This window comes from Pelodiscus sinensis, chromosome 24, assembly GCF_049634645.1.
Source record: "Pelodiscus sinensis isolate JC-2024 chromosome 24, ASM4963464v1, whole genome shotgun sequence".
Classification (NCBI taxonomy): domain Eukaryota; kingdom Metazoa; phylum Chordata; order Testudines; family Trionychidae; genus Pelodiscus; species Pelodiscus sinensis.
Genome location: NC_134734.1, coordinates 3,901,632 through 3,912,782, shown reverse-complemented (window position 1 = coordinate 3,912,782; position 11,151 = coordinate 3,901,632). Strand labels below are relative to the sequence as shown.

General features: G+C 55.1%; 1 protein-coding gene across 1 annotated transcript; it reads left to right on the top strand.

Annotated features, from left to right (window-relative positions):
- Nucleotides 1–9,033: 9,033 nt before the first annotated feature.
- On the top strand, nt 9,034–11,020 carry LOC102455539 (free fatty acid receptor 2-like). The gene has a single exon (XM_006118125.3). It carries the CDS (start codon nt 10,019–10,021, stop codon nt 11,018–11,020), a length of 1,002 nt encoding a protein of 333 aa, XP_006118187.2. The 5' UTR covers nt 9,034–10,018.
- The last annotated feature ends 131 nt before the right edge of the window (nt 11,021–11,151 follow it).

The following is an 11,151-nucleotide window of genomic DNA, read 5'->3' as shown; positions in this document are numbered from 1 at the left end:
ATGCAAGCAGATGAGAATATTGCTGAAACAGGGGCAGCGAATGAAGCCTCCTCACTCCCTTCCTCCCTCTCTCCCTGGGCTGTATCAGAGCCACGTGGAAGTAAGCTCCGCCCAGCCAGAGCCTGCCTCTGGCATCCCACCCCCTCTTTCCTCCCAACTACCTGCCCCGGACCACCTCCCAAATCCTCTGTATCCTCTCTCCCCACCTCCTCCAGGTCACAACTCCCTCTCAGACCCAGCACCCCCTCCTACAGCCCTCCCTCAGGCCAGAATCTTTTCCTGCACACCTACCCCGCCCTGACCCTGCACGCCACTCTCCTGCCCCAGATCATAACCCCCTCCTTCACTCAAACTCCCTCTCAGATCCAATATTCCCTCCTGCACCCCAGTCCTCTATCCCAAGCTCCTTCCTACTCCCCACTCACCATCCCAGCGACCCCCTCCACAGAAGTTCGGCCCTTGACCACCTACCAAAATCTTGGAGTGGTCCCCATTAAAAATTATTGCCCATCCCTGATTTAGGAGTTCCTCTCCATCCATCCAACACAGAACTGTCTTGAGCCCTCACCCACTTCTTCACCAGCACACACAGAGGTTGAGCATAGAGAACACACTTTTTAGAAAAGGGAGGGAAGTAACGTGGCATTAATTTGGGAGAGCCCACCGACTGGACTCATAAAATAAACCACGAGTCAGAGTCCCAGCCCAAGTAGGTCAGGCAATGTCCTTTTCTTTTCAGGTCCTTACGTCCAGCAATCTAAATGTCCCTTCACATGCCCAGCCCTTCTCTGCACCCCACTCCCAGCTACTGCCTTGGGCCAGGGCAGACCCAGAGTTCAGAGGTGCAGCCATTGAGATAACCTCCCAGCCTGAGTGGGGGCAGGTAAAGAGGCATCTCACTCCGCTGGTCACTCGCCACCTGCTCCGTTTTCTCTGGCGCCGCCCTGCAGGCCACTGATCACATCTCTCTGGCGCCGCCCTGCTGGCCACTGATCACATCTCTCTGGCGCCGCCCTGCTGGCCACTGATCACATCTCTCTGGCGCCGCCCTGCTGGCTGCTCATCACATCTCTCTGGTGCCGCCCTGCTGGCCGCTCATCACATCTCTCTGGCGCCGCCCTGCTGGCCACTGATCACATCTCTCTGGCGCCGCCCTGCTGGCTGCTCATCACATCTCTCTGGCGCCGCCCTGCTGGCTGCTCATTGCATCTCTCTGGTGCCGCCCTGCTGGCCACTCATCACATCTCTCTGGCGCCGCCCTGCTGGCTGCTCATTGCATCTCTCTGTTGCTGCCCTGCTGGCCACTGATCACATCTCTCTGGCGCCGCCCTGCTGGCCACTGATCACATCTCTCTGGTGCCGCCCTGCTGGCTGCTCATTGCATCTCTCTGGCGCCGCCCTGCTGGCCGCTCATCACATCTCTCTGGCGCCACCCTGCTGGCCGCTCATCACACCTCCTCTCTGCTGCTCTGCTGTCGCCATCTTCTGCTATTCTTTTGGCTGTGTTCTCTGCCCATCAGCTTCCAGTGGTTACAACTCTCAGCAGGCAGGGTAGAAAAAACACAGCTCCACCACAATCGCCATGAGAAAGAAGCTCCCGATGAAGGCTGTTTAGCTCTATTCTTTGACAGCCCCATGTGTGTGTGTGTGTGTGTGTGTGCGCGCGCGTGCACCGGGACAGAGGGTCTGGGTTACAAACATAGCCAGGGCTGGCTCACAAATTAAGTTGACTACAAAGAGCAACACAGCGCTCATCCTCTGAGTATCTAGCAAATCTAAGCAAAGCAGGAGCAAACCGTATTTGCATAGACACACCCAGGGTGTCTCCCCCTTCCTGCCAGCCGGGAGGGGACATTTTCCTTCAGATCCTGCTTGCACACAGAAGAACTAGGTAACTCCAGGCTTGTGGGGGGAGGGGCAGGAGGCGGGGAGTGAAAAGGGGAGGGAGAGGGTTCAAAAATGACCAGGGCTCCCACTGCTACTATGGCAGTGGCCGGACTGCTGGGCCCTTTAAATTGCTGCTGGAGCCCGGAAGCGGCGCGCTTTGGGCTGGCTCAGTGTGGGGGTAAGAGGGAGGGTGGAGGAGGGGGAGGGCCATGTGCACTGCTGAGGGCTGGCTGCCCAGGCCCGCCTTTTCTGTCTATGGCCCCACCCATTCCAGGACTGTGGAACTGGCCCCCCAGCTTGCCAGGGGCCCAGAAATTCTGTCAGCCCCCCTGGATAGCACAACCCCAGATATTTAACCCACTAGATCCCACTCTCCTCCCAGAGCTAGGGAGAGGCCCAGGAGCTCTGCCTGCCCCACTAAATCCCGTTGCCCCCCAGAGTTATAAAGAGAACCCAGGAGTTCTGGCTCCCCCTCTCACGAATGAGTCATCCTTGAGACTGAAGAGCAGCTGCTAGGTTTTCCAGGGCCAGACCATCCCAGTGGGGGACAATGGGCCACCACTCCCCTGGGGCTGTAGCCAGGAGCTAGAGGTCCCCAGGTCCATGGTTCTGTGGGGAAGGGACACTGGCATAGATGGGCCAGTAGTGGGGAACCAATGAGACATCCCAGGGCTTTGGGAGCTACTCAAAGCATTCTGGCTGGGTGGTGGGGGAGAGATTTGGGGTGGAGTATGAGAGGGGGTAGGAACTCGGCCTAATCCCCCCCCGTGAATTATTTTGGGAGGGAGGAATGAGCCCCCAGAATCCAGACCTCCTCCTGGTCTCTTACTGGACTCTGAGTTCCGTGGTGACTCCCCCTCTCCTGGTAGCTGCATCAAATCCTATTTGCATTGGCCTGATAGCATTGGTGCTGTGAAACAAACTGAAGTGCTGAGCACCTGCCATTGGAGTGTGGGCAGGGATGGATGGATGGACATTAATCCGGGCCTGCCAGGGGCTGACTCACCCGTCCTTCCAGAGGGGAGGTGGGTTTCAGACCGGGGCGTGTATCACTGCAGGGTACGCGCTTGGTATCTATGGGTCCCCCCTGAGCTCTTTGGCCAGTCCAGCCCATAGCCCAGCAATCCTGCTCCCAGGCCCTAACATACTGAGCTGTGGCTACTGGGCCGGTCTCCGGGCTCTGGGCAGGGATTTGATGGGTTACAGAGGAATACTGAGTTGGATTTGCTGGTTGATTTAATATCGCACTTTGGAGAGATGCTGCAGCCTGGGAGACCTAAGAAGCTGCCCTAAACCCAGTGCAGCATCTGCCCCAGCACCCTGGGATTGCACCACTAGGCTCCCTGCCCCTCCCAGAACAGGGGCTCCAGGCAGGTAGTGGTCCCTGTAAACTGGGTGCTTGTGCGGCCATTTAGGACAGATTCCGATGCCACCCAACTGAGTAGCAGAGCCCAGAGCTCTGTTTCTGTTTCTCCTGGTGGTGCACATCCGCATATGCCATGGCGCACATGGAGGGAAAGGATTAGTGGGAGCACTGGAGGCAGAGGTTCCAGCCCTAACCACTAGGCCCTCCCCTGCCCGACATGGGGATAGAAACTAGGAATCTGGGCTCTTAGCTTCCCTGCTCTAACCACTAGACCTCACTCCTCTCCCACAGCTGGGGAGACAACAAGAGTCCCCCACAGCAGTAACCAGGAGTGTCGGTGGGGAACACCAGACCTCATGAGGACATGCCAGCTGTCACCTTGCCATGAGTCACAAGGAAGTGTAGATTGTATCTCTCAGTCATTCTGGGTGGATCTGCAAGGAAAGGGGCCAGCAGGTTTTCCTGGGGCGCAGCCCCTGCCATAGCTTCACCAGCCAGCCGGGCTGCTGAAAGCTCCCTGCCCAGCCAGGGCATCGGAGACTAGCCCCTAGTTCCGCCCTGACACATCTCCTGAGGCTCCCACCTGAACTCCTGGGTTCCAGCCCCTCTGCAGGCTCTCAGTGCACTGGCTGCTGGGGGGAAGGTGAGGATGGACTCCAGCTGCCTGGCTCATGGGAGGCACGTGGTTAAGTAGATGGATGGTGAGCACCCAAGACTGGGCATGCAAATGCTTGTGTTCTAAGCCCAGCACTGGGAGGGGAGTGGGGATCAGTGGTTAGAGCAGGGATGGTGTCATGAATAGAAGCTGCCAAGGAGAGTCTAACTTACCTGAAGCATGAGAAAAGGGTTAAGCAACTCTGGAAATTCACCTGAGGGAGGGGGCTTCTGGCATTCAGCCAATGAAATGCAGATAGGAATTTCAAATGGCGAGAGAGGTTTTTTTCTCTCTTCTTTTGTTTGGAGATAACAGCAGTTCCCCCCCCTCCCCTCCCAGGTATCAAGGGAATCCAGCTCTCCCAGGAATGGGCTCCTTGAAATGTATAAGTAGGGAAAAGTTTAGATAGTCTGTCAAGTTTTCCTTGTTTGGGGGTTTGGAAATCATGTCTGAGCTGGTTAATTGTTTTTCTCTTTTATAACTAAGGATTATAGCCAAGGGATTTCCCGAGTCTATTTCACTCCGTGGCTTTTAACACCCAGTCATTTATTATGTTTGCAACCGTAGGTTTTTTTTTATAATAAAGGATTTTCCTTTTTGTTTTGATTAACCAGTATTGGTTGATTTTTGTGTCCTTAAGCCTATGTGCCTAACCCCGGAGGAGCAGGGCTGTATTTTTCTCTGTGGATTCCCTCTGTTTGTTTTCCCAACTCCAAGCAAAACAGAGGTTGGGACACACAGGAGAACTTTGTCTTAGAGAGGGGATTCCCAAATGATCTCTTCCCTGGAAAAGAGTTTATTTTATATATATTTTTTATTTCACTTGGGTGGTGGCAGTGAATTTCTTTTTTCAGATCTAGAGAAACTGAAACCAGACAAATTTGTCTCTGGGAGGTACATGATCTCCTGCATCCCAGGCCTCCCCCATCTCTCTGCTGCTGGTGCCCCCACACTTCACAGCATGGACTGCTGGCTAAACAGGAAACCAAACTAACTAAACACGGGAGCCGGCTACATAAATTCCAGCCATGTGTGTAGTGTCAGCCAGTGCACTGGGAACAGCTGTGGCTAAGGAGGGCTGGGAGCCAGGGCTCCTGGGTTCGATGCGCAGGGCTGGCAGGGTGTGACAGGGTCTCCAGGGTGTAACCTGGAACTCAGACACCACTGAGCCCTCTGTCCCACCTGTCTGAGCTCCCACTCACCCTGAGATGCTTTGACAAGCAATAGCCTGTGGCAGGTGCTGTAGCCAAGCATAGGCAGGGACACAGCCAGCTGTTCTTACAGAGTTTATTCTGCTAGCCGGCCCCCATATCTACACTCCAAGTGCCAGGCTGGGGAATTGAGCCGTGACAGATGGGCACCGGGATCCAGGACTTCTGGGTTGTAGCACTGGCCTGAGAAAGGGACTGCATTAAAGCAGGACTCCTTGGTTCTCTAATGCTTAGAGCTAGAGTCTTTCCCCAGCATGGCCAAATCCTTTCTCCATTGTGGCCCTTTGTTTTTCCTCCTGTGAAATGGGGGTGTAGGAAGGTCTGTGACCCACGGCTGAGAAGTGCTTGCCCAGCACCGAGCGATCAGAGCTGAGCCAGGCTGGCTGGGACTGGGGGTGGGGGGGATGGAAATGTGAGGGGAGCCAGTGGGGTGTATACAGGAGCACCCAGCACTGGGTCGGGGAGAAGACAGGTGGGATGTGGAGTGCCGTCATTACATGCCCCATGGAAAGAAATTACATCCCCCACTCAGAGAAAGAGACTGGAGGGGATGAGTCTCCTCGTTCCCCTAGGGGCACCTCCATTCCCAGGGGCCCAGCAATGATGGGCTGGGAAGGAAAGCGAGTTCCCTCTGTCGGGGGCAGCAGCAGGACGGACGGTTTCTCGCTGCAGGAGGCAGGACAAGGAGAGATGTGCTGGCAGGCATGTCCACCCTGCCCTGTCTTAGAGCCCAGGGGTCCTGGCTCCCAGCCCCCTGCTCTAACCCACTAGCCCCCCTCCCATCGAGATTGGTAGGGGAGCCACAGGCTGGCTGTGCCCAGTGAGGCTTATGAATTTCCCTTAAAGAGGCTATTTAACAATCGATCCCCAGCGCTGGGAGGCGGGAGATGAGCTGCCTGCACCCCAGGGAAGGAGGGGCCCATCACAGCTTGGGGTGAGGGCCCCCCAGCCTGTCCAGGGTGTGGGTGCCGGGTGCCCTGGCCCTGGGAATACTGGCGGGCTGCTCTTCAGAGTCACTGGGTTGGCTCAGTGCCTGGGGGAGGCAGGACTCCTGGGTTCTCACTGGCCTCTGGTAGGAAGTGTGGTCTAGTGGTTAGAGTGGGAGGGGGGGCACTGAGAGACAGGATTCCTGGGTTCTATTGCCAGGTCTGGGAGGGGAGTGTGGGCTAGCAGCTAGAGCAGTCAGAGTCAGGAAACCAGGACTCCTGTGTTCTCTCTCCAGCTGAGGGAGGGGGGTGGGGTCTAGTGCCTCAAATGGCGCTGAAATGTCGATTCCTGGGTTGCTTTACCTAGTTCTCCTGGGCACTGACTCCCCAGTCCCTATTTTAGCCCCTAAATCACCCTTCAAATCCAGGGAGAGAACCCAGGTGTCCTGCTCCCAACTCTCCCCCCCCCCCCCCCCGCCACTTAACCCCACTTCCTGCTGGCTTGGATGATAAGTATGAAAAATTTCTTTCTGAATAAAAATCACTTCCCTGTTGTCCAAGCTGCATGCTGAGCCCTCCCCTGAGCATGATCTCCTGCATCCCAGGCCTCCCCCATCTCTCTGCTGCTGGTGCCCCCACACTTCGCAGCATGGACTGCTGGCTAAACAGGAAACCGAACTAACTAAACACGGGAGCCGGCTACATAAATTCCAGCCATGTGTGTAGTGTCAGCCAGTGCACTGGGAACAGCTGTTGCTAAGGAGGGCTGGGAGCCAGGGCTCCTGGGTTCGATGCGCAGGGCTGGCAGGGTGTGACAGGGTCTCCAGGGTGTAACCTGGAACTCAGACACCACTGAGCCCTCTGTCCCACCTGTCTGAGCTAGCCAATTAGCCCGACATAAGATGGGATTTTCAGGTCTTCTCTCCTGAGCGCTCTCGCTCCGTGTCTCTCTCTCTCTCTCTCCTCCTACTGCCTACCCCCCTCTCTCTCAGCTCTCCTCTGCCTCCTGCCTCTCTCTCCATCTCTTTCTTTCTCTTCTCCCCCTCCTGCCTCTCACTCTCCCTTTCTCTTCTCCCCCTCCTGCCTCTCACTCTCCCTTTCTCTTCTCCTCCTCCTCCTGCCTCTCTCTCCCCTCCGTCTCTGCCCTTCCCCTTCCCCTTCCCCTTCCCTCCCACCGTGGGGCTTGGCTGAGTGCTGCCTGCTCAGCCAGGCTGCCACGAGGGAGGGGGGCGGGGCAGTGACATACACGGCCAGGGGGCGGGGCCGTGTACATCACCACCCTCCCTTCCCCTCCCACCCCGGGGGAGCCCAAACGGCCCCTTGTGCTGCTGGCTCCCCCGGCGGCCCGGCTGAGGGGCGCACCACTCAGCTGAATGCCGCAGCGGGAGGGGAAGGGGGGCGGGGTCGTGTACGTCACCACCCAGCCCCTTCCCCTCCCTCGGTGGAGGCTCGGCTGAGTGTTGCGCGCTCAGCCGGGCCGCCATGTGAGAGGAGGGGCGGGGTGGTGACGTACACGGCAAGGGGGCGGGGCTGTCTACGTCACCACCCCCCTTCCCCTCTCCCACGGTGGCCCGGCTGAGGGGCGCACCACTCAGTGCCACAGCGGGAGGAGGAAGGGGGGGCGGTGACATACACGGCCCCGCCCCCTGTCCATGTATGTCAGTACCCCACCCCCTCTTCCCGTCCCACTGGGGCTCAGCTGAGCAGCTCCCGCCGGGGCCCAGCTGAGTGGTGCAGCGTACAACGGAGGGAGGAGAAGGGGGGCAGAGCGCTGACATACACAGCCAGGGAGTGTGGTCACGTATGTCAGCGTTACAAATGCACAGACAACGGGCTACTGTTTTATCATTGAATTGTGAATCCTTTGGTTGCTACTAAGTCCCAGTGGGGCCGACAGACTTGCTGGGCCCCTGGCCAGTCTGGGAGGGACTGTCTCTGAGCTCCCAGAAGGAGCAACCCCTTGGGCGGAAGGGATGGAGCTGAAAGAGCCAGAGCGAGCTGTGTGGCACTCTGGCAGTGATTAAAAGAGCCTGGGACTCCGCGTCTCCCACCCCCACTGGTGGCTTTGCTAACTACCTAGCTGATGGCTGACCAGTGCATGCCCAAGGGACAGGAAGTGTCACAGGTGACCCAGAGGGCTGACACGGCCACCGCCACTCGACTTCTCACTCTCTGGGGCTTCTCACCACTTGGTCCTGTTGGGACAGCTCCTCTGATCTCCTCCAACCAAGGCACCGATCTGAGGTCACAGTACCCCCTCCTTCCCCCCAAGGAGCAGCACAGACACTGAACCTCTTCAGGTCCAAGGAGAGTGCAGTTTTGGGCCCAGCTTCCTGGGATACCCCTCCCCAAATGGGATCAAAACCCCCAATGAATTATGTGGGCAAGCCCCCTTTAGCAATGAAAGGGGGAATGTGCACACTGGTTGCTCCCCCAGGTAACAATTATTTATACAAGGCTTGGCAGTAAGAAAAAGTGATTTTATTTAGTACAAGCAGTAGGATTTAAGTGATTAGAAGTGAGAACAGGCCGCGCAAAGTAGATTCCAAATTAAAAATAACAGAAAATGTTTCGCTAACGCTACGACTAAATCCTCAGTAGGAACTTGTTACAAACCCACCCTAAAAGTGTTTCTGTTCCAGCTGTACTTTCAAACCAGGGACATCTCCCTTCCCCTGCAGTCTCTGGTTCACTCTCCTGGGTGTGCCAGCCAAAGACAAAAGACTCCTACTTTTCCATTGTTTTTAAAACAAAAAACAGGACTATGTAGCACTTTAAAGACTAACAAGATGGTTTATTAGATGATGAGCTTTCATAATGGGTAAGATAATTAGAATCTTTATTCAAACTTAAGTGTAAAGTGTCAAATTTACCTGCACCATGCTTCAAAGGCCTTTTAAGACTACACTTGAAAGAGAATCCTCTGAACTGTCATGCATGCTTAAATTTGACACTTTACACTTAAGTTTGAATAAAGACTCTAATTATCTTACCCATTACAAAGATAGCTTCCCCAGTTATCACCTCTAATATCATTAGCTCGCAGACATTTACCTCCCCCACCCATTCCCCTTCTGTTCTGAAATGTGATTTGTCCTTTTCATATGTGTTCATTTTTTTAATTGTATCCTTTGGTATATATGGTTGTGACAATTTTCTTCCACTATTTGATCTGAGGAAGTGGGTCTGGCCCACGAAAGCTCATCATCTAATAAACCATCTTGTTAGTCTTTAAAGTGCTACATAGTCCTGCATTTTGCTTCAACTACCCCAGACTAACACGGCTACATTTCTATCACTATTGTTTTTAAAGATTCCCTTATTTCATGGGGAGTCACCTGGCCTATCCCTATTAACCCCTGCTAAGACTTAAAGACAAAAGGCTATTTGCATACAATTGCACAGACACTGAGGCCTCCCTTGATGACTTTCAGTCACAGATTTAAAACCCATGAAGTATTCCCTGCTCCATAGGTCTCATGTTACACACTAGAAAGAGAAATGGATTCAGTGGATTATGACATGAGGGTTGATACGTTACATGAAGTAATTTGCTCAAAGCAACTTTGAGTTATGTACATTTAGGTCCATAAGTCCATTTCGTAAAGCATGGGGGGCGGTGAACTGTCACAGGCACCAACTTTGCAGGAAGTACTCTCAAACTTACAGCATATTCCAGAGACTACTGCACAGCAACATCTTATCACCTCATGCCCACTAATGATGCATGGACAGGCTGTTGGGTTTCCAAAGATCCCCTTCCATAGGTTCTCTTGCCTGGCAGGTTTTCCTCTGAAACATACAACAGTGATCTGACATTGGTGAAGATGGGGTTTGTGGGTGTTGCTTTGGGGGTACTGATGGCAACAGAGGGGAGAGGGATGAAGTGGTTTGTAGTATGGGGGATTGGAGACAGGACTCCTGAGTCCCTGCTGCAGCTGACAAGCCCATTGCTTTTCTAGGAGCCAAGAAAATGTGCATGGACATTTCCATCCCGCTGGTTCTCACCGTCTACATCTTCACCTTCGTGATCGGCCTCCCGTCCAACCTCCTGGCCTTCTACACCTTCCTGGTGAAGGTCCGCCAGAAACCCACCCCTGTCGACATCCTTCTGCTCAACCTCACCGTCTCCGACATCTTGCTCCTCATCTTCCTCCCTTTCAAGATGGTGGAGGCCGCCTCCGGCATGGAGTGGCACTTGCCCAAGTTCCTCTGCCCACTCAGTGGCTTCATCTACTACAGCAGCATCTACATCAGCTCCCTCTTCCTCATGGCCGTCAGCGTTGAGCGCTACATGGGGGTGGCCTTTCCCATCAAGTACAAGCTCCGGCGCCGGCCAGCCTATGCCATCGCCGCCTCTGTGTTTTTTTGGGTTGTGGCCTGCAGCCACTGCAGCATCGTCTACATTGTCCAGTACAAAGACAACTCAAGCTCCTCCAACGGGACGACATCCCCCTTTGAGAAGTCCCACTGCTATGAAAATTTCACCCCTATGCAGCTCCAAATCCTCCTTCCTGTCCGTCTGGAGCTCTTCATCGTCCTCTTCTGCCTCCCCTTCACTATCACTGTCTTCTGCTACGTCAACTTTGTCCGCATCCTCCTGGCCTTGCCCCAAATCCGGGCCCAGCGGAAGCATCGAGCTCTAGGCCTGGCTGTGGCCACCTTGGTCAACTTCATAGTCAGTTTTGCCCCCTACAATGTGTCCCATGTGGTGGGCTTTGTCCAGAACGAGAGCCCCTGCTGGAGGGTTTACGCTCTTCTCCTCACCACCCTCAATGCCTCCTTGGACCCCGTCGTCTTCTACTTCTCCTCCACTGCTGTCCAGCAGGCCTTTGCCAAATGCCTGGCCAGCCTGAGGCACAAACTCAGCGCCCTCACGGCCCGGTGCCATCTCCCCTGGTTGACTCGCTTTGAGGAAGGGATCAGCGAGGTGGAGGTGGCCAGTGGGGACAAGGCTGAGGAATCGATGGTGTGAGCAGACCACCCCTCTGCTTCCTCTCCAGAGCATTGCTTGTCCCAGGCTCTGCAGCGGCAAGCGATCCTGCACTTGTGCTAGGGTCGCATCTTCCCTTCTTCCTTGTGCCTCACGAGAGGGCCGTGGGCTTT